Source organism: Neomonachus schauinslandi, chromosome 16 (genome assembly GCF_002201575.2).
Source record: "Neomonachus schauinslandi chromosome 16, ASM220157v2, whole genome shotgun sequence".
Taxonomy (NCBI): Eukaryota; Metazoa; Chordata; class Mammalia; order Carnivora; family Phocidae; genus Neomonachus; species Neomonachus schauinslandi.
Genome location: NC_058418.1, coordinates 41111757 through 41134606, shown reverse-complemented (window position 1 = coordinate 41134606; position 22850 = coordinate 41111757). Strand labels below are relative to the sequence as shown.

The 22850-nt window shown below is 54.0% G+C and overlaps 1 protein-coding gene across 4 annotated transcripts; it reads right to left on the bottom strand.

The window, feature by feature from the left end:
* Nucleotides 1–11693: 11693 nt before the first annotated feature.
* On the bottom strand, nt 11694–20930 carry RIPOR1 (RHO family interacting cell polarization regulator 1). Of its 4 annotated transcripts, none has more exons than XM_044911474.1 (24): nt 20877–20930; nt 19910–20036; nt 19640–19804; nt 19393–19471; nt 18671–18694; nt 18522–18575; nt 18221–18373; nt 18056–18119; nt 17917–17960; nt 17713–17838; nt 17187–17335; nt 16982–17111; nt 16226–16898; nt 15921–16141; nt 15231–15731; nt 15026–15147; nt 14029–14161; nt 13624–13759; nt 13362–13523; nt 12938–13096; nt 12610–12806; nt 12437–12520; nt 12231–12321; nt 11710–12088 (listed from the first exon to the last, which is right to left on the bottom strand). In XM_044911474.1, the coding sequence occupies exons 1-24, from the start codon at nt 20893–20895 to the stop codon at nt 11991–11993; spliced, it is 3711 nt and encodes a 1236-aa protein (XP_044767409.1). In that variant the 5' UTR covers nt 20896–20930; the 3' UTR covers nt 11710–11990. The 4 variants fall into 4 exon arrangements, with proteins under 4 accessions (XP_021559368.1, XP_044767409.1, XP_044767408.1 ...); XM_044911473.1 differs by having other exon boundaries at nt 19640–19792; XM_021703693.1 differs by having other exon boundaries at nt 11694–12088; nt 15231–16898; nt 19640–19792.
* Between the last annotated feature and the right edge of the window lie 1920 nt (nt 20931–22850).

The window sequence follows — 22850 nt, the reverse complement described above, 5'->3', positions numbered from 1 at the left end:
GTCACGCCGCACGCGCCCTCCCGCGCCCTCGCCCGGTCGCGCGTGGGCTCTGCGGGCGCCGCGACGTCCGGGCTCCCGCTGGGTGGGGCTTCCTGGGCGGAGGCCGCCGCCTCTGGGCTGTACAGGATCCCAGGCTTGTTTGACCTGGTTCTCTAGCCGCAGTCTCCCGCCCTGAACCCGTAAAGGGGGGGTTGGGGGTGGGAGGGAGGGTGTTTGGAGGAAGCGCGCGCCGGGCTAGTTGGTGGAGCAGAGGCGGTTCTTGGGCCGGGCCCCGCCCAAGTCTCCGCCCTAGCCGGGCCGGACCCTCCCTCCCAGCTCCCCACCGCTGCCAGCCACGGTGTTAAGGCCGGCCTGGTCCCCATACACTCCCAGCTCCTCAGAACTGTACAGCGCCCGCGAGAGAGAGAGAGAAGGGCTGTCCTTGCCCAGTGGCTTTTGAGGGATCTCTCCGCCTCCTAAAACCGGGTGCAAGAGAAGGCATGGGCTTCCCCTTGGTGTCACCAGGCCACTTCAGCCAAGAAAGGCCAACGGAAGACCAGATTTGATGCTTTTACACGACCATACCGGTCTTTTGCCAAAAGGACTTTCTTATTTGGCGTGATTTAATGCTGTATTTTAAAACGTACATTTCTTGTCTCTGCTCGAGAGTTAAGTTCTCTGTGGGCGGTGCCTTTCAGCCCTTCAGCCTTACAGTGCGGTCGTCCCTCCCCCTCCCCAGGAAGCACCTGCGGATTCTACCCAACCAGCGGTGAAGTTCACCGACCACAGACTGGAAGATATTCTGGTGACCCAGAGAGGAGAGCCTTTGGTACTTAGGGGAATCTGACTCGGGACTGTATTGTGAACTCCCATACCTTAGATGTCACGGACAACAAACGGACCCAGCATCAAGGAGACAGTTTTTGCTCCATTCAGCTGATTGTTCTATTATGAGGATGCCAGTCCAATATTGACATTTTCTCGGGGTTTTGTTGAAAAAGGGAATCAGAAATCTAGATTTTTGTAATGTAAAATCTTCAGGTATTTAGGTGTTAGCAACTCAGGTGTTTTTAAACTATGAGCTGATTAAACCATATATATGTGTGTGGGCTATCACTTGGAGGAAAGAGTGAAGAGAAATTCCAAGGCCAGATCCTAGACACTCCAGCATTTAGAAATAGGATAATGGAGAAGGAAACTAAAAGGGGGCAGCCAGGAAGACAGAAAAAAATCCACAAGCATGTTGAATTTGGAATCCATGGGCAGAGAAGGTTTCCGTAGGGGGGAGTGGTCAACTGTGTCTAATGCTGCTGAGAGGTCAACTTGGGCCAGAGACATGGCTTTTGGATTGGTCACCTTGGAATTCAATGGAGAATATCATTGGCAAATTTGGCTTGATTCATGTTGGTAAATCGAGACTTGGACCTCACTAGAATGGGTTGAGAATGAATGGAAAAGTAAGGAAATAGAGACAGCACACGTAGGCAACATGAGAAGTTTTGCTGTGAAGGGAGCAAAGAAATTTAGGGATAACTGGAAAGATACGGGCTCAAGGGAGGAGATGTTTTAAAAAATGGTAGGGTTATGGGCGCCTGGGTGGCTCAGTCGTTAAGCGCCTGCCTTCGGCTCGGGTCGTGATCCCAGCGTTCTGGGATCGAGCCCCGCATCGGGCTCCCTGCTCCGGGGGGAGCCTGCTTCTCCCTCTCCCACTCCCCCTGCCTGTGTTCCCTCTCTCGCTGTGTCTCTGTCAAATAAATAAATAAAATCTTTAAAAAAAAAATGGTAGGGTTCTGGAGCATGTTTATGTGCCATTGGGAGTGATATAGGAGAGAGAAGGCTTGCTTGACCTATATAGGAGTGAAATCCATGAGAGGATATAAGGAAACTAGGAGGACTAACCTTGGATAGGAACAGGATGCTTCCATTGTGATAATGGGTAATAAATGTGAAGATCAATGCAAATGCTGGTGAGGGTAGGAGGAGCAAGGGTACAACTTTCCTAGTAGGACTGCCTTGGCAGCATTGGGTACCCATTTGAAGTTTGTGATCATGAATTTAAAGTTAAACCAGTTGGCCTAGTATGTGTTTTTTTCCAGCAATATTCAGCTGCTTGGGTACAGACATGCAGGAAAGAGATAATTTGGTTTCTCAACACCAGGGCCCAAGTTTTCTGGTTCCTAATCTCAGGTACTTGCCTTATTAATCACTTACTTAATATTCTAGAAATGTGTGAATATTTGAAAAATTTACATGTGACCCCTTTTTCTAGAAACCAAATGATTCCATTTGTCTCTTATGTATACCCGAGGACTCAAAAATAAAGGCAAACTTAGTGGAAATTACCAGATACCTCTGGAATATTTGCATCTTGCATTTTCTTCAGTCCTCCACCCCAAACACCTCCTGGTATACCTGGAAACTATGTACTGGGAACAACAAGGCTGACTTGCGCTTAAATTCTTAGCTTCTTTTTCTTTCTGGCACCTTTAATAATCTGATTAATAAACTTTCTGTAAGACTTTACCTCAAACCATCTTCCTTATCTTTAAGAGTAAGCTATAAGAATGTTTTCTAAAGCTTTAATATGGGCAAATATAAGTCAATGTATTTAGATGGAAAAAACTTCAACTATATTTACAATGATATTTACAGCTGGTATGGCCTGAATATTTGTGTCCTCTCAAAATTCATATTTGAAATCCTAATGCTCAATGTATTAGTAGGTGGGGCCTTTAGGAGGTACCTAAGTCATGAGGGTGGAACCCTCATAAATTGAATAAATGCCTTGTAAAAGAGGCTTAATAGAGATCCCTAGTCCCTTCCACCATGTTAAGGACACAACCAGAAGGCAATGGCTATGAACCAAGAAGAGGGCCTTCATCAGAATGCAATCATGTTGGTACCTTGATCTTGGACTACCCAGCCTCCAGAACTGTGAGCAATAAATTTGTTGTTTATAAGCCACCCAGCCAGTGGTATTTTGTTATAGCAGCCTGAGACAACTATATTTATAACAACTATATCAAGGGCGCCTCGTTGGCTCAGTTAGTAGAGCGTGTGACTCTTGATCTCAGGGTTGTAAGCTGGAGCCCCACACTGGGTGTAGAGATTACTTGCAAGTAAAATCTTTAGGGGTTCCTGGGTGCCTCAGTCAGTTGCGCATCTGACTCTGGTTTCCACTCAGGTGGTAATCTCATGAATCCCAAGATCGAGCCTGCACGGGGTTCTATGCTCAGCGCTCAGTGGGAAGTCGGCTTGAAGATTCTCTGCCCCTCCCCCCATGCCTGCTCACACACTCTCTCTAATAAATAAATATTTAAAAAAAAAAACAAACTATCAATTGTATGACCTCTGAAGCATGAGTTAGAAGCCAAGAGTGGGGTCCAAGTGGCCTTGGAGCCTGCTTTCTGAAGACAAAGATCCCAGGTGCTATTCTGACCCAGGGCTGAGAAAATGCTGAGGATCACTAGAAAGGAACAAAAGGAAATGTTTTCTTCTCCCTGTAGGAAACAGGGATATGTCCTGTTTCATGGAATTGACTCCAAAGACCAAGAAATGGAGAGCCAAACCAAAAGGATAGGATGCTTCAGGCTGGACAGAAACAAGCTGAGAGCAAAAAGTAATATGATGAAAGCATGTGAAACCATTGGGAGGATAAAAATAAGGACAGATTTGTTCCCTGCAGTACTACTCCAGACTACCTCACCAATGAGAACTGTGGTGATTTAAAACCACTCTGTGATTTAAGGAAGAATTCTTCTCATGAACTCTAAGGTTTGTAGTCCACAGGAGTCCAGGGCATTATCAGCTGGGGCTGTCAGCTTACCACATGGCAATGTGAAGTCACCACGTTCCAGGATCTGGTCCTCAGCCTCACGGGCGGGACGAGAAATGTAGTTAGTCTGTATCGTAAGAGTGTATTTCTTCCTTAGGGACTTGTCAGGTTCACAGGAGCTTGATGGATAAGCAGAGGGCTGCTTTACTAACTGGCAAGTGGACCAGTGTCCTTGTGCTGGCAAAAGGCATGTTCTTTCCCTACAGGAGAGCCTCCTGGGAAGCCAAATTACTAGAAAGCTTGGTGAGCAGTTGATTAGATTAAGAGATGTAAATTACATAACTTAAATGTTTAATATTGCCCTCTCTAGATGCTAGAGTCAGATTGTCCAGGATTTTAATCTTATCTTGGCTGTTTATTAGTTGTGTGATCTTGGGTGAATTATAACTGCAGATTTCTTCTCTATGAGATAGGATGATAATTGTACTTCACATAGGATTAAACAAGAAAATGCAAGTAAAGCTCTTGGCATAATTCTAGACACCAGTAATCGTACAAAAAATGTAAACTATTATTATTTTACTGTTATGCTTCTTGTTACCTACTTTCACTCCCAAATCATCCTTCTAGTGGACACTGTCTTTCTAGATTCATTAACAGAATCAGTTACTGACTGGGCTTTCCTTGGCCTGGGAGCCATTCTTTCTGGGAAAGGTGTACTTTGTGCTGTAATTCTCAGAAAACAATTCTATTTCCAAGATCTTCCTTGGTTCCCCCTGTTGCCCCATGTAAAGTCTGCTATTATTACAATCACTTATGTTTTGTTTTGTTTTTGTTTTTGTTTTTAACTCTTTAAGCAAGAAAATCAACAATGGAGGAGAGGTGTTGATTTTCTAAGTAAAAATGGGCAGGAATCTTCTTGCCCACTTTGGAGGTAAGACCTAAAGTTATACCTGAATACCCCTGTTGTGTCTGTATCTATTATGTGAGATAGAATCCAATTTAGCAAACATTTATTGAGTACCTGCTGTTCTAGGCACTGGGGATATAAAAGTGACCCAAAATGTGTTTCCTGTCCTTGAACTCAAAGTTTAACTGGTCAGACTGGTTAAAAAAAAAAACAACGAAAAAAACCAGAACAAAACAAAACAAAAAATTATTGTGAAAATGGTTATAATGGGAAGAAGTGGATTCACAGACAAAGGAGTAAATCATTCTCTAGGAGTATCTCATTTCAACTGGGTGGTAAAGGATCAGAAGGCATTAACAAGCAAGGCAAAGTCATGTAAGGTGAAAAGGAGCCATAATCAAGAGCATAAAAGGGCACAAGAATGTTGGGAGACAGCAAGTCATTCTACACCATTGAACTAGGGACACTAAACCTTTTTTTTTTGACACTAAGCCTTACAAGACATTTGGAAAGTTTTCACAGTGTCAAGGGCAACCACTTTCTCCTAACATTTTAAAGACCTGCCCTTTCATATCATCTCCTACCCAGACCACAAGGATTTTTTTCTTTACTGATGTCTACTTTCTTTAGACCCCTGTAAAAAGCCACGTTTATTTTTTACCTCTTAGCTCAAATTACTGCTTTCTAGAGTCTAAAGGACTTTACCTAGACCTACATCCCACACTGGGGGATGTGCTCTTTTGTTTTCTGTGCTCTAACCTGCATTTTTCAGGCATGCATTGATCACCTTTTAATAATCCATCTCATCGGGGTGCCTGGGTGGCTTAGTCGTTAAGTGTCTGCCCTCGGCTCAGGTCATGATCCCAGAGTCCTGCGATCGAGCCCCGTGCATCGGGCTCCCTGCTCAGCGGGAAGCCTGCTTCTCCCTCTCCCACTCCCCCCTGCTTGTGTTCCTTCTCTCGCTTTGTCTCTCTCTGTCAAATAAATAAATAAATAAAATCTTCAAAAAAAAAATCCATCTCATCTGTACGTCTTTCATTTTGCAAAACATCTTCACGTCTGCCCTTTCAGTTGATGTTCACAGCTCCGTTTGAAGAGCCAGACACAGTTTTGTCCTAAACTCAAGAAATGATGTGACTTGCTCAGAGTCGTCCAGTAACTTGTTGGAAAAACCAGAAATGAGTGCTCAGATCTTCCAGCCCCAGCCCCTCTCTTCCAGTTCTTTCAATGGCTGCTCAGAAGTCCTCACTGTCAGATAACATTTCCATTTTTATAGGGATCCTCTAGAGATGATGCTTAGCTCACAGTTTGCCTTGGAAGGGCAAGAGGTAGGGGAAAGGAGGTCTATCAGGAAGGCTCTGCATCTCTGCTCCCCTCATGCTCTGCCACATCCCTAAATGTTATGGGATTAGTTTAGAGGAAATGGTTTCTGCCCCTAAAAAAGTTGGACACTATTGCCTTAACTCAAAGGAAGGGCTTTAATTTTGAAAATTTCAGGCATTTGGAAGGCAGATAGCAGAAGTATTTGGACTGATGAATTTTTAATCTAGAAGTATGTTCTGAGCAACTGCTTGAGGTAACAGATCAATGCCCATGCTGGGTAATACTGGAGAGAGATGCTGTCCCTAGCCCTCAAGTGCTTTACATTTTGTCTTAGCCTATAGAGGCCAGACTAAACTTCACGAGCATCAGTAGCTAAAAGTCAAGGACGGAGAGGCAAGTATAAGGTATGACTACAGGTGTGGGGGAAACAGACTGGTCACTGAACATCGCAGTAGTCATGTAAGACTTAACAGTAAAGCAAGGATGACTCTCAAGCTTCTGCCTCTAGCCTACGCCCTTATCTTCCTGCCCTGGATCTACATTTCCAGCTTCTTTCTGGTTACTTCCTCCTGGAAAGCTCCCAGGTCACCTTACCGGCCTTGTTACTCACCTCCCAACCTTCTTCTGTTATAAGGGCTGTCCCTTTTTAGTGAAAGATATCACCATCCAGCTATCACCAGGCCAGAAACTTGGGCTTCACTCACCTCCCACATCCTATCATCACCAAACCGTTTTTCCATTTTGCTTTTGGAACATCTCTTCACTAGCCTCTCCATCCCTGCTGCCTCCATCTGGCCCAGACTATCAGTCTCCTAACTATGCCTTCAGATGCCTCACTGCTTCCTGCTTCCTCTCTCCACACAACTGCTAGAATGACCTTTCCAAAGACCAGATGTGCTCACAAAATTCCCCTGCTTCAAGCCCACAGATGGGTCTCCAGTGCCCTGGGGGTAAATTCCAAACCCCACAGCCACTCCACAAGGCCCTATGACAAGCCCCTGCCCAACTCTTCAGCCTCATTTTTTAAGACTTTATTTTTAAGTAATCTCCACACCCAATGTGGGGCTTGAACTCACAACCCCGAGATCAAAAGTTGCACGCTCCACTGACTGAGCCAACAGGTGCCCCTCTTCAGCCTCATTTCTAACGGCTCCCTCTGGCCCCTGTGGATTTAACTTGCTTGCCTCCTCAACCAGTCCAGCCTCGGCTCTCCTTGCCTATATTGTCCCGTGCTCAGGCTTCCATTTTATTCCTTAATTGGGATCCCAGTGTAAAAGTGCATTCTAAAACACTGTGCTTTGTAGGGTACATGGGGGTATTTTGAGTGTCCAGGCTTTTTCTGCATTAAACACGGTAATATATATATATATATATATATATATATATATATGGATATAAAATAAGTAATTGCAATGGGGTGTGATTAGTACTAGACTAGGGGAAGTGCAGGCTCCCATGACAGGAGCATAGTGGAAGAGCAAGCTCCTGAAGAAATCTGTGATGTCTAGGTTGAAGCCTATTCAGGTGAACAGGCATTAACAAGGCAAGATGAGGTGGGAAGAGTGTACCACGAGGGGCAAGCAAGCCCCGCAAGAAGGCTCCAGTGCAGAGCAAGAAGTTAGGTGGCATAACTGAGGCTGGCTTTGTGTCCAGGTTGAGGGGCCTGGACTCTTCCCTAGGAGAAAAGAAAGCCTGTGTGGTGGGTTTTAGAAATCACTCTGATGAACCATGGAGAATGGATGGAAGAAGGATAAGACCAGAGGCAGGAAGGCTGTGAGGGGACAGTTTTAGTCTCTCAGCGAGAGGTCAACATGTCCCATGTCTGAGTGGTGCCCATGGGGATAATAAAGAGTGGACAGAATTTAGAAATATTTAGGGTGATAATTGAGAGGATTCTGGTGGCTGGGTAGTTGGTAACCTCAAGAGACCTGGAGGAGAAATAGGTTTTGAGATACTGAGTTTGATTTTGAGCATGCTGAGTTTGAAACACCTTGGCTATTCAAAAGGAGGTGTCCAGTCAGCAGTTGGACATGGGAGTGAGGAGAGAGCCATGTGAATCATTGGCATACATATAGATGGAGCCAGAGAAACAGATGAATGTGTTTCAAGAGAGAACAGGAAAGGGCCTGGAATGGAATCCTGTGGAGTGATGTTTGTAAGAGGATGCTTGAGAAGGAGGTGGCAGAGAAGGCTGTAAGGAGATTCAGAGGATATAGCTAGAAACGTACATGTTAGCCATAGCAATTCAGCTACTTATTCAGTGGCTCTAAGTCAGCATTTTTAAAAAAAGATTCTATTTATTTATTTGAGAGAGAAAGAGAGGGAAAGGGAGCATGACCAGGGGGGAAGGACAGAGGGAGAAGCAGACTCCTCACTGAGCAGGGAGCCCAAGGCTTGATCCCAGGTCCCTGGGATCATGACCTGAGCTGAAAGCAGACGCTTAACTGGCTGAGCCACCCAGGCACCCCTAAGTCAGCATTCACTGGGAGTCCATATGGCCTGAGTGTATTCAGAGACAAGCGAGACTTTACTGTTGACATCAAACTCAAATGTGGCCACCACCACGTTGCAACCTTCTGAAAAAAGAGGCCCCTCTCTTGCAGGCCAATGACCGTCTTATTTTCTAAATGATAGACTGTTTTTCCATAGCTGGAGTCCTTACCAAACTCACTCTTCCGTATTACCCAGGCCCAGAAGATCTGGGTCCGGCAGCTGAGCCATGATGGGCAGATGGCCTGAATAGGACACTCCAGGGCTGTCTGGGGGTGGGGGCAGGGGGAGGGGGAGGGAGCATGTCATATGCCTAGGGTTCAGCAAATTGTACCCACGCACCATACACAGAAACACACAAGGAAGGCACCCCCACTCTGTGGGTGAGACAAAGAAGCAGTCCTTTTCCCATGTGCCAACCCATCTGCTTCTTTGCCTTCCCAAACTTGCCTTTTTTTCCTTTCTTCTTTTTTTTTTTTTTTGGTTCTCTACAGCTTTGAAGACACGAGGAAGAAGAGTGGGAGACAGGAGAAAAGGTAAGATTGGAAGAGGAAAGGGGAGGAGAAACGGGGGGCCCCCGTGACCACCAATACAATAAACTGCGTCCTGGACTGCCACAGCCTGGTCCCTTTTTTGCAGTGCCGACTTATGTTACGGTCCGGGGAGAGCCACAACGATGATGGCTAAGGCGTGGCTGTGGTCTTGATGGCCTTGATTGACAGGGTGCTCCTCCGCGTGTCACACTTCCTCTTCCTCACAGAGCCTGGCAGAGGCTCCACAGGACAGCTGGGCACAGGCTTTCCCTGCCCTGATGCCTTTGATTCCTGATGGTGTCACCAGCCCCCCATTCCCATCACCTGGGGCAGCAGGAATGAGTGCCTCCCTGAACCTTGAGGTGGTGGCAGATAAGGCCGCAAGGAGATTCAGAGGATATAGCTAGAAACGTACATGCTAGCCGTAGCAATTCGGCTACTTATTCAGTGGCTGCAGCGTAAGAGGTAGGGGGAGTGCCCTGTGGGAAGCACTTGTGGGGCTGTGTGTGTGCTGGGAGAGGGGAGGGTACAAGAGGGAGGATGGGTTCTCCCTGCCCTCCACTACCTCACAGACATGGGCCTAGGTGTAGGAGGCCATTCAGCCTGACCTCAAGGCATTGAGGGAGGGGGTCTGAGTGGCTTGTTCTGGGCTTGATCCACGTAACCCTGAGCTAAGTAGGCTTGATGAGGCAAAGGCCGGACACTCTTCTTGCCTTGGTATTGACAGTCCTTCACCGGTACCTGGCTTTGCTCATGGTGTCTTCTTTCTGGCTCCTGACCCTCACACCCACCCTCAGCTAGAGCTGAATACTAGGCTCTGGTCTTAGGACTCTCCTTGTAGAGGACAGAGAGGGGCCCTATCCTTTCTCAGCACTGGAAAGCAGGCCATTCAGATTTTTGGTGACAGCCCCATTTGACCTCTGGCTGGGATATTTTTCCATCCTCTACATCTTGCCCAGGCCCTGTCCTCTCCTGTGGATTGAGCCGTGAGCTCGTGATGGCCCCGTCACCCCTGTCTGCACTTTCCCAGGACCTGGTCAGCCAGTGTTCACTTCCTCTTTCCCCACCACACAGGCTATGCACGCTTCAAATCCAAGTCGACAGTCCTGCCCTACCAGTGGGCCTCTTGTGGGGCCTCAGGCCTGAGGGGCTCCTTGGGGTGGTTCTGGGACTGCAACCTTCCTGCAGGGGCCCTTGGGGCAGGCCCAAGCTGTAGCCAACTTTGGGTGCTGGTTTGGTCTCCATGACTTGTTTGCTTTCTCCATCCCCTGCCACTCTAGCCGACCACCCAAAAAGCTGAGCTGCACATCGTCCCCCATCCCCTCCATGCCACCCTTCATAGTTACAGAGGGAACACAGCACTGTGCCGGTGTGCTGAGGGTGTCTACCCGCCCCCACCCCCACCTCAGCCCCGACTCTTCTGGAATGAGCCACCTGCTTCCACACACAGGTGTTTCCTGTGCTCCTTCCTGTTGGCCGTTTTTCTGCTCAGCTTGGCTTCCCCAGCAGGTGGTTAAAGGCCCAGCCAAACCTCCTCATACACAGCGCTAAAACACTGGGGAGCAGGGCTCCCTGGGGATCTGGGTCACCAACCCCCCCCAGCCTCCCCGGTGGGGGGGGCTGTTGGCACCTCATTGGCTCCTCTTGAGTGCAGGCGCACACACTCTCCCCAGTGTGTCCCACTTGTGTGCTGACACCACGTGCACTGAGACACCAGAGTGGGCTCTGGGAGTAGGGAGGGCCTGTTTTCCTTGCCCCTGGATAATAATGAAAGCTCGGAGGGAGAGGGGAAGGGTAGAGAGCCTGTTTGTCCAGCCTTGGGTGTGGGCCCCCTCCAGCCCTCTTTGGAACAGGCCTGCCACCCTGAAATCCCATCCCCGCCGCCCCCTGCCCCCCAATGAATTCTTAACCTTCTGGGGTTAACACACTCACGTGCCAGGCAGCTCTGGGAAGAGGTGAGCCCTCTCCCTGGAGCCCTGCTTCCTGAAGCAGCAGTCTGCCCGCTGTCGGGGGTGGGGAGCTCAGGGTTCAGTCAGGTTTGTTATTACAGAGAAAAGAGGCAGCTTGGGGAGAGAAAAAACTTGCTGTTTAGGGTCACGGGGGCAGCTACTCGCGTTTCCTGCTTCCCAGGCCCCAGCTCTCCCCCTCTGCAAGGATCTCCCCTTTCTTCCTATCCAGCCCTCCAGGAGCTCCTTGCTCTCAGCTCAGCCACCTTGGTAGGAAGCTGCTGTTGCTGAGGGAAGACCCAGAAGCCTGGCGTTCCCTGATGGGGTTCTGCTGCCCCCTTCTGGCCAGAAGCTCCAGTCTTCCCCACGCTCGATGCGGCCGGCTTCGTCTGCCTCCAGGCCACCTGCAGCTAGCTGCTAGGGAGCCATTCCCAGGACTGGCACCTCTGGGCTTTCTCTGGGCCAGCTCCACAGTTTGGCTGCAGCCTGGGCCCATAGCTTCCAGGCCCAGGGCACCCCCGGTCTCCAGACAGGGCCTCGTCAGCAACACCCAACCACCTTCTTCCTCTGCTCTCTTTCCCAACCCCAGTTCCAGCCTCTGGGCTCTCTTCTGCCTGAATTTCCAGGGCCAAAGCACATCCATTGTCACAGCTGGGGGTGCAGATACACTAGTGTCAGGAAGCGCCAGAGCCAGAGGGTGCTGGAGCAGAGGGTCAGGAACGCACCAGGCCAGGCCATGTAGGAAAGGCATTTTGCTTTTTTATTTTCTGTAAAACTCTGTAAATAAAATATAAAACCAAGGGATGTGGTGGGACACTGATTTGTGGCAAGTGTGCTGAGCCGAGGCTGGGAGGCACTTGACTGCAGGCACTGACTGCCAACCCAAGGGCAACGGAAGAATATATTAGATTTTCACTGATGGGAATCTGTGGGGGAGAGGTGTCTGGAGCCAGCCCTCACCCTCCCTGCCAGTGCCTGATAAGCCCTGAAAGTGAGGGGAAGGGGCACTGGGAGCCAGCGGGGAGGGAGGGAATTTAGAATGCCGTGCTGGCCATGCTGCCAGGCCCAAAGATGCGGGGCAGGGCGTCCAGTGATTCCTCCAGCCGTCGGTGGGCAGACTGCCCCTCTTCCCCTGTAATAGGTAAGGATGGGGTCAGGAGTGATCCTAGCCCCATCTCGGCCCTCCCATCCCTGACTCCATCTCACTCCAGCTCCCATCAGCCAAAATGTTCCCAAACTCGACTTGACCCCTATCTCCCATCTCCTAGCCTCACCACACTGTTGCAGGCTCTGCCGAGCAGCTTCCCTCACGGCTTCTGTGTCCGTTTGGCACAGGTACACCAGGGGCTCAATGCCCTCAGGAGCCTACCAGGGAGAGAACATTGAGGTGGGCCCAGTGGAGCAGGTGGGAAAGGCCCAGGCCCCAGGGCTGAGGGAGCTTCGGGGGGTGTGAAGCGGGGGATGGGTTGGCAGGGGTTACCTTGATGCAGCCCAGGGCCAGGCAGCCAGCCACTCTCGTCTGTACATCCTCATCCTCGAGCTGGTCCAGGAAGCACAGCAGGGCCTGGGTAAGGGTGGGAGCGCAGACTTAGCCAGACACTGGGAGCCTGGGGCCCCAGCCTTTGCCTCAAGGAAGGCCTGTCTGCCTCTCACCCGTTCCCGAAAGACAGGGCCCAGTGACAGGCTCCGCAGCTGGGTGCTGACAGCAGCCATGACCTTGTTGTTGCCATGGACCAGCAGGGAGCTGAGGGCCCGAAGCCCATCCTTTCGCAGCCGCCCCTCGGGCGCCAACCTCAGGGCCTTCAGCACAACAGCTTGGTCATCTGAGTTCAAATTCCGCACCAGTAACACTGAAAGAAAGGGAGGGGTGGGACAAGGTGGAGCCTCGTGGGGTGGGGTCCTTTGCACACTCATGCTCTCATCCACACTTCAGACCCACCCACAGGGTCAGGCCGCTTTGTGATCAGGGCCTCTGCCTCACCCTCCTCAGCGGTTTCAGTCACATAGGCCTCCATGGTGGGGCTATCCAAGGCTTCGACGTAACTCCAGAACTGGAAGACTGTGAACTGCTCTCCAGGGCCTGGCTGGGGCCTCCTGGGCAGCTTCTGCCCCAGGGCATCCTCGAGGAACTTGGCACACACTGTGGGAGGCAGTGCCGCAGGCCTCAGGGTTTGGATGGACCCAGGCCCTTACAGGGAAGAATGCTCCCATCCCAGGTTCAGGTCCAGGGGCCCCCTGTCCAAACCCTACCCTTCTGGGTCCTTCTGTGCAAAGGAATAGCCTTCACTAGTTTTTCCTAGTGCTCAGCTCAGCAGGTCTGTACAGGCTGACCTGGCTTTTCCTGAGGTCCCGTCACTGGGGATCCGAGAAAGGAGGAAGAGGGGGCAGGTAGGCAGCCCACTTACCAGCCTCAGCTAGCCCTGGCTGGCGCAGGGAGAGACGGGCACTGTACTGATTGCAGAAGGTGAGGAGGACTCGCTCCACAGGGCAGATGAAGGGGCTGAGTCCCTCTGTGCACTGGTCCCAGAAGGTCAGGAAGCCGGGCCGGGAGGCTGAGAACTGCACCACTATGAGGAGGTGTAGATAAGCATCAGCAACCGAACAGGCAGATGGGCAGGTAGATGGGGCTAGGTAAGGGAGGAGCTTCGGGGCAGACAGGGCCTTTACCTTCCTGCGCAGAGGTGGCAGGGATTTCCCATCGCCTGCTAAGCTCACATACGGCCTCCAGCACTCTGGCCTCCCTCAGCAGCCGCTCCAGGGCCCATGCCTCCTGGCAGCGCAGGGGCCCAAATGTGCCCAGTTTCTGGGGAATAGGGGTGGCCAAGCAACTAAGACCTCAGGATAAAGACTAGGGAGGGTGGAGCCCAGGGACTACAAGTCGCAGCATGCATGGAGAGGGGGTGGGTAGCCAGAGTCCGGGAGGTGTTCCACTCAGCAAGAGCCAAATGCTAGGGCCCTGGGGGCAGTGGGGAGTGGAAGTCGGAGGAGGTATGGAGGGCCGGGATGGAAATGCAGGGCTCCCTGGGATAAGGGGCTATAGAAGGAGGGTGTGGGGAATACCACTAGCCTCACCAGCAGGAGGCAGCTGCAGTGATACAGGTGCTGGACCAAGGCAGCGTCCAGGGCTGGACACTCCGTGCTGAGGGGGCGGGCACTGGGCAAGTCGAGGCTGTCCTCAGCCCCAGGCTCCAGGCTGTTTGGGGGCCTGAGAGAAAAATGGGGCCAATCACCCCAGGAGCACGCATCACCATGTGGTCACCAGTGTACTTTTATTAAAGTCACCCCATCCCAGAATGGAAGAACAGACGATGCACAGACAACAGACAATGGTTAAGTTCATGGAGGACTTCCGGAAGGAGGAAGGGACTAGGACCAGCAGGTGGTAGTGGGGATCTCCAGGGTCCGTCTGCCTTTTACCTCCTCCAGCTACAACCGCCGGGACTTCTGGGGCTGGGACGGGTGGGAGTAGGGTTGCAGGCGGGATGGTCTACGCAATTGGGACTGCAAGGAGGTATGGCCCAAAGAGTGCAGGGCACAGGGCCCTAACCTGGGCAGCAGCAGAGGGAGGAGGGGCTGGGCACAACCCTCAACCAGGATTTGGCAAAGGCCCCTCTGGGACAGGGAGCCACGGGGCTGGGTTCTCTGGGAAAGCCTAGGTTGAGACAGAGGGGGTTGATGCTGGGGGACCCAGGATGCATGGGGAGGCAGTGAGAGGGCTTGTCCATAGGGTAGATCCAAGGTGAGACCAGGGGAAAGAGGAGCTGGAGCAACATGAGCTGATGGGGACCAGCAGGAGAGGCAGGCATTGCAGGAACCAGAAGGAGGGAGGTCAGAAGTACTGGGGACACAGATAGGGTTAGAAACAGGCATCAAGGACACACAAGGACTACACAGGGTGGGGGTGAATACAGATGCACCTGCTGGCAGGTGCATCCCCTTCTGCCCACCTCCAGTCTTGCTGCTCTCCTTGTTGCTCTACCTGGACCCACCTCTCCTATTCCCCCCTCCTGGCCTTTCTCCTTCCCCTGGCACTCAGCTTACCTCTGCCCCCTCACTTGGCCCGCCTCACCTGTCTCCAGGACCATCCATGTCTTCATCTTCATCCTCGTTGAGGAAGCTGAAGCTCTCCAGGGCATGTTCCACAGTGATACTAAGGCTGGAGGCCCGGCTGCGAGTCAGGCCTTGTCTCTGCTGGGGTCATGAAGGGAGTCAGTGCCACCACCCACTGCCTGACTGCCCTCCCTGTGCTGCTGCAGCCCACCCACCCGCCTCACCATGAGCAGACTCTCCAGCCGGGTCACCTCCTGCTCCAGGCCCTGCAGCTCAGGGAACTGGCCACGATAGTCATCCAGAGCAGCCATTAGGGCACCCAGGGCCTCTTCCAGCCTCCTATCCCCAGCCCCTCCAGCTGCCCCTAGAACTGAGGCTGGGGTGGCCACGGCTGGGCTAAGGTCTAAATGCTGGGGCACAGGGGCTAGAGGTGAGGGAGGGGGACTTGGGCTCCGAAGGATGGGCTCTCGGGGGTCTGGGGAAGGACTTGTGAGGGGTTCCCAACTGGATGAGGTGGGACATGGGTAGGAGGTACTGGGGGCTGTGGGGTCTGCCTGAGTGCAAGGAGTGGAGGCTGGGTAGCTGCAGGACAGGGTGTGGGTACCTGGGAGGGTGGGGTCTGTGTTTGTAGAGGGGCTGGGAGGTTTGGCATGGTCTAGACAAGTGGAAGAGCTTACAGTTAGAAGGGTGGGGCTTGTGACAGGATGGGTGGGGCTCCTGGTGGTCTGGACTGGGCCCTTAGCTTTGGGGGCAGGGCTTGTAGCAGTTTGAGTTGACATCCTGGCTTTGTGAGTAGGGCTTGTAGTGGTATGGGGGGGGCATGCAATAGTATTGGGGGGGCTTGTGGTAGTGTGGGTGGGGCTTGTAGTGGCATGAGTGAGGCTTGCTGTTGTGTGGGTGGGGCTTGCAGTGACACAGGTGGGGCTTGCTGTAGTGTGGGTGGGGCTTGCAGTGGAATGGGTGGGGCTTGCAGTGGAATGGGTGGAGCTTGCAGTAGTGTGGGTGGGGCTTGCAGTAGTGTGGGTGGGGCTTGTAGTGGCATGGGTCAGGCTTGTAGTGGCATGGGTCAGGCTTGCGGCAGTGTGGACAGGGCTTGTGATAGTCTGGACAGGGCCTGTAGTATTGGGGGTAGGACCTACAGTAGTGAGGGCGGAAAGCATTGCTTCGTCAGTGGGTCTTGTGGTGGTCTGGACTGGGGTTGTGGTACTGGGGGTAGAGCCTGTAGTTGAGGGGGTAGAGACTGTGGGCTTGTGGGTGGAGCCTGTGGTAGGGTGAGTGGCGCTTGGAGCACTGTGGCTAGGGCTAATGGCATTATAGGTTGAGCCTGTAGTGGTGTGGGCGGGGCCTGGCAGTTCAGAAGAGCTAGAGTCTGTGACCTTGTGAACCAAGTCTAGATGTGCAGACAGGGCAGGATCTGTAGATGTGTGGGCAGGGCCTGTTGTACTGAGGGTGGGGTTTATGGCAGAATGGCAAGGGTCCACAGCAGGAGGGACAGGACCAGGTTGCTCCCCATGGGGGGGATCTGGGTGTGCAGGCAGGCTAGGTCCCTGAGCTAGATTTTCTAGACCCAAAGCCTCCACTGAAGCCTCAGCCAAGGCAGCATCCACACTGGCCTCACTGATGTGGCTCAGAGTCCGGCTGTAGGGTGTATGCCCATTGGCCAGGGCTGGGGCCATGGCGCCCTCTTCATCCATGGGCCTAGAGGTGGGGGTCTCAGGCCTACGGAAGGCGACTTGAATGGGCAGAGGTTCAGGCTGCTGCACCAGAGGCCTGGAGGCTGAAGAGTGGCGGGCAGTGCCTGAAAGCTGGGGGCTGGATGAGTCGTCTGAAGATTCAGATGATAGGGACCATGCTGTCCCATTCTCTAGCTCCTCCTGCCGCCTCAGCATATTCTGGGAGAGAGGAAAGGGCATTTCAGGACCACCCCAGGGAGCTCCTGGGGGATGGTGGGGCCTAAGCCTGGCCTGTGACTCACGTAAAAGGCCTGTTCCCGAAGTGAGGGTGTGTCTGGTGGGCTCTGGCTATAGGTGGAGAAGCGCTTGGTGACTGTGGAGGCCTTATTGACAGTGGAAGCGGTTGAGGGCTGGTCATCTTTGTCGAAGGGGCTGGGGAAGGAAGAGGCTGTTAGCAGGTGCCACAGGCCCCCTGGACCTGTCCCCAAGCCACTCAGCAACACCAACCTCCATGTGACTTCCAAGCTGAGCTTGATGGTGCCAAGGTCATTGATGTCCACAGCCACAACTTGGGGCAGGGCAGCAAACAGGTCCTTGGTCTCACAGGAGACACTGCCTACAACCACGTGGTTGGCCAGACCCTTCAGTTCTGTTACCTGTAGCCAAGAATGCATCATGAGGTCACAAGGGTATAGGGGTCATGAGGTTGTGAGAGTAGAGACGTCTGAATATGCATAGGGATTATATGACAGTCAAAGGGTCACGGGGCCATGAGAAGGTTGCAGGGATTGGAATTTTCTGAGTGACGGGGCCATGGAAGATTAAAGCAGCCTGGGAGCATGGGGATCACAGAGGACCGAGTTTGGAGGGTGACTGAGGTCATGGGGGTCACAGCCTCATGGGGGTTCAGGGGGTCCAATATTCACAAGATTAAAAGAGAGAAAATCACGGAGTCATGAAGGTCATGGGGGTCACATATTCACAGATGAGTCACAGGATCACGTTGCCCTGTGGTCCTGGGCAGATACATCACCTTGATGGACAGGAATTCCGTGAGCAGAGGAAGAAAGACGGTTTCCTCACTGTCCCACACCTGCTTTCCGCTACCCTCAATTCGGCCCCGTAGTTTCCAGCGCTGCCGCCCATATTTCATGCAGATCTAGGTGAACAGGCAGGATGACGCAGCCCTGGGTGTTGCGACCCTCCCATCCCAGCCCTTCACTGCACATTCTCATACCTCATACTGATCGCCCACACACAGCCTGGCGAAGCCAGCCAGCCCTGGGAATTGGGGGAGAAGGAGATGAGCCATGTTGAGGGGTCCCAGGCACACAATTCCCTCTCCCCACCACCAGTCTGCTCCCATCACTTAGTACCTTTCATCCGGAGATGGAACTCGCCCAGCTGTGCCTCTAGCTCACTCTCCAGCAGACACATGCTCTGAGAGGGGTGGTCAAGGACAAGAAGGGGTCAAGAACCAGGCCCCCCTCACCAGCTCTGCTATACCCTGTGCCTCTACCTCATGGACAGCCATCTCTCACCTCTGTGTACTCGCGATGCCCTCGAGTGGCTTCAGCCAGGCTGTCCCGGGCCTCGCGGCTCCCCGGAGACCCAGTGCTGTAGGCACGGACCATGTTGTAGGCACCATCCCGGAGACGTCGCTGGACACAGTATGCCTCATACAGCTCGTCAATCTGGGCAGATGAGTGGGGTGGTATTGGAGGAACTGAGACTCACTCTTGGGCTTGCTCCCCCAGGGCCTAGCACTGCCCCCACCCCAATCTCCCTGTGATACCGGTCTACCGCCCCACTTGTGTGCACACACGCGTGCTGCACACGTACCTTGCTGGCATGGAACTCCAACCGTCGCAGGAAGCGTTCAATGGACTTGACTTGCTGAGGGAGAGGTATGTCAGGAGGGGCCAGAGGACCAGAGCCCTTTACCCTCCCCATGAGCTAACCTCTTCCAACACCATTCTCTACACACTCACCTTGTCCAAGTCATACAGGAAACCCTACAGGGGAGGATGAGAGGAGGCACTTAGGAGGCATGGGAAGTATTCCAGCAGGGGCACCTGTCTACCCAGACCCAGCTAACTCCTCTCCTGCACAGCCTTCCTCCCCCTCATACCATAGTCCACAGCCACTCCACTCAACTCATGGACTGACCCACCTTCCCACATGCCTGGCCTTTGGTGGATGTTAGTGACATAGGGTCTGGTCCTCAAGACCCCTCCTGTACCCTTCCCCTGACCTCTTCCCCTGGGATCCCTCCTCTGGCCCACTCCCTTTCCCGCAACCCTTAGGAAGAGGTTCTCTCTATCAGGGAACTCTTATTCTTCAAGACCCAGCAGAGGTGTTTCCTCCTCTAGGAAGTCCTGCCCTGTTCCTGGGGAAGAACCAGGACTCTCTATCAGTACTACTACAATATAGTCTCCTGCTGTCCATGTCTGTGGGAGTCTGACCCACCCCACTGAAAGCTCCCATGGACAGATACTGGGTCCTAGGCAGAAAGTGTACACAGCCTGGGGAAGGTGGGGCTAGAAACCTGCCCAGCCCCAGCTTTCCGCGATATCCTGTTTTCTAGTCACAGCTGGGCTAAGTCACCCTAGAAAACAGCCCTGATGTCACCCACGGCTGGTGCTACCCAGTCCCTCATATCACAAGGGCAAAGAGCAGTAATCCAGGGCATCTTTGTCAACCCTTTACTCACCAGGCGGGAATTCCTCTTGGACTCCCTAATCTGTCCCTGGAGTTTCTCCTGCTCCTGCTGGTGCACTTCCAAATAGGCCCTGGGGAAAGGGGCAACTACAAGAATTAGCTTACCTTTGCAGCCTCCAGCTGCCCAGGGTACAGGCAGTGGGAAGAAGATATGAGGCTGGGGAAGTTTCCTACTAGCAGAAAGGGGATGAGGGCTTAGGGAGGGGTCCTGGGATAAGGCATTGGGAGGAGTTCCTTACGTCAGGCCCTGCTTGAGCGCAGTGTACACCAGGTCCAGCCGCTCTGGCTGCGGGACCTTAGGGGCTGGGTGCGCCACGGAAAACATCCTGGAGACCCGGGAGAGCGCTGGGGGTTTCCGCGGGGGCCCTGGGGGACTGAAGGCCGGGAAGCTCCTGAAGAAGAGGCTACATTCAGAAAGGTACAAGAAGGAGTCCCCAAACCCTCACTGCACACCCAGCTCCAACCCCGTCACACTCTCTTGACCCCATTAGCTCCCCTCAGCTGCGTACCTGGGCCCCCGCTCGTGGCTGCCGAGGACGCCTGCGAAGGACTGGCTCCTACTGACCCGGGCGCTGAGCAGGCGGCGCTGCGGCCGCACCGACAGGGACATCATGGAATGAGTCCGCGCGGGGCTCCCTGGGGGGTGGCGAGGGCGGGTGTCCAGCGCCAGTCAGGCTTTTGAAGCCCCCTCCGGAGGCCCGGCCTCTGTATCTTAGTCCTGCCGGACACCGCCTGACGCCGGGAATCCGACAACCCCGCCGGCCCCGGGGCTAATGACAGGGCGGCCGGGCGACTCGGCCTCGGACTCAGCGTGGCCTCGGCTCGGCCCCCACTTCCTGCAGAGGTGCAGGCTCCGCCTGTCGCGGGGCAGGAAGGGGGGTCGCGCGGGGACCCTCCCCCGGCTGGGAAGGGGCAGGAAAGGGGCGGGGCGCATGAAGAATGTGCGGAAGCGCCTGTTTACCCGGGGGCGGAGCGGGCGGGGCGGGCTCCCCAGCCCTGCCCCTGAACTCACCCCCCCACCCTCGCAACAGTGACCAGGAGCTCCCGCGCCCCCACCCCGCGAGGCCGCGGAGGTCACCGGGCGGGGTGCACGCTCTGAGCCCAGCGGAGCTGCCCGACAGGCCCGGCAGGCGCGGGGTTGGCTCTCGCGCCCCGCCCGCCCCGTGTACACTGCTCCCCTCCAGCCCCCGCCGGCTCGCAGACGCCGGGACGCCGGAGCCCTCCCAGCGCCCAGCAGCCGGGGGATTCCCAGAGTGGGGGGCAGTGCCAAGAAGTGCCCTTCCTCCGCCACCTTCCTGTGGCTCCGACCTGGAAACTGAGTCACAGATGGACGCCTTCGCCCGCGCCCTTAGCGGGAAGGGATCCTCCGCAGACCCCCACCCTGCTCCGACGAAACACGTGCCCCTGGCCCCCAGAGTCCGGCCCACACCTCCTGGGGCAGCCCCAGGGCCTTCGCAGCCCGAGGCCGGGTCCTACCTCTCTTCTTGGCACTCATGGTAGGTCCAGGACAGCTCCCCACCCCCTGCGCTTGCCCTCCCACCCCTGTGTCCCCACAGGCCCAGGGCCACTAGGTGCTGGCCGAGCTGGGCTCCGCGCTCGCTCCCAGCGACTCCGGCTCCGGCTTCAGCTCCTCCCGGCGCCGCCCCCCGCCCAGTTCCTGCCGCCTGACTCAACCCGCCGGGATGGGGCGGGACCGGCTGGACCGGGGGGGCGGGGGGGGGGGAAGGGGGGCACCGGGCCCGGGGACTGGCCGGCCTCTGGGAGGGGTGCCTGGGGGTTCCCTTAGGGGAGGAGACTGAAGTGGATCCTCTCGGGTGGGGTTAGGCGCTTGGGTAAAGGGAGTTGAGCGTGGCGGTGAATAAGGAGGGATAAACAGAATGAAGACCCTGAGTGGAAGCTGGATTGGATGCAGTTAGAATAAGGGTCTCATAGAGTGGCTGTAGAGGGGTGCTGAGAGAGGACTGGGCACACAGAGGGCTGGGAATTGGGGTTCTGAGTATGTAAAGACTGGAAGGGCTGTGGGTGCCGAGTGGAGGGTCTATGCCAATGGAGGGCAGAGCATGAGGGGTCTGGGAGGCTGAGAAGAGAGAGGGGCTAAAGTGTGGGACTGGACAAAGCTCATATCATGTGTTGCTGCCTCAAGAAGGAAGCAAAGAAGGGGCGCCTGGGTGGCTCAGTCGGTAAGTGTCTGCCTTCGGCTCAGGTCGTGATCCCAGGGTCCTGGGATCGAGCCCCGCATAGGGCTCCCTGCTCCACGGGAAGTCTGCTTCTCCCTCTCCCACTCCCCCTGCTTGTGTTCCCTCTCTCGCTGTGTCTCTCTCTGTCAAATAAATAAATAAAATCTTTAAAAAAAAAAAAAAGAAGGAACTGGGTACAGAGTCACACAGCCCCCATCCACAGAGGGGGTGCTCATTCTAGGCACACTCCCTGGCACCCCCAGGCCCTAGGGAAGAGGATCAGGTCCCACTTCCCAGCCAGGGCCTCCTCTCTAGTAGAAGCTGCATCCTAGAATGAGGCCCCCTCCTTCTGGCCACCAGCTCACATGGCTGAATCTCCCTGGTGTTGGCCCTTTCCCGCCGCCAGTATCTTTTCCTTGAATTTCCTTCATCCACCTTGAGCCTAAATAGAGGCTACCATGCCCAGGGACTAGTGGGCATTGGAAGGGCTGGGTGCTCCCTCATCCCATAAATACTCCTGCTCCCTGATGCTCAGTTCTGCTTACTTTCTCCCTGAGAGGCTGGGGTGGGCCCAGGGATCAGCATTTCCAACAAGCCCACCACTCCCCTACAGATTCAGATGCAAGATGCCCAAGAAACCCCAGTTTGAGACGTGCTTAACCTCCTCTCTCTCCTTGAAGACCTGGTGCTGTGCACCCTACACTAGCAACTATGTATTCCTGTGCATTGCCTGCCCAACACTGGCCTTCCTGCTCCCTTCAGCCACCCTCCAAGGAACATCCCTGGCTCTGGAATGCCCCTTTCCTAAATCGCAACCACAGTGACTCCAACCTTAAGTCTCTCTCCATCACCTCCACCTTCCCTGTCTTCTACCTGAGACCTCTTGAGCCCTCAGCTCATTTATTCACCTATTCACTGAGTGACAACTCTGTGCCAAGCATGTGTCAGTCACTGGAGATACAGCCCAGAATTTCACAGACACCATCCTGCACAGAGCTCACAATTGGCCCCAGCTTCCTTTCTCTCTGCCAGCTCCCTCCCACCTTCTCTTCCCTGCACATCCTTCTCCCCAGCCTAGATCCGCAGCCACCACTGCATCACTCACTGCTGCTAATATCCCGAGCACTCTGTGCTTCTCTCCTACCTGGCAGGAAGCACTGCTGGGCAACCCACCTCCCTGCCTTCTCTGTGCCTGCACCTGCTGGAACTGAGCTGGAACCACAGAGCGATTCTCTCAAGCTCACCCAGGCTCTCATTTCCCACCCAGGAAATC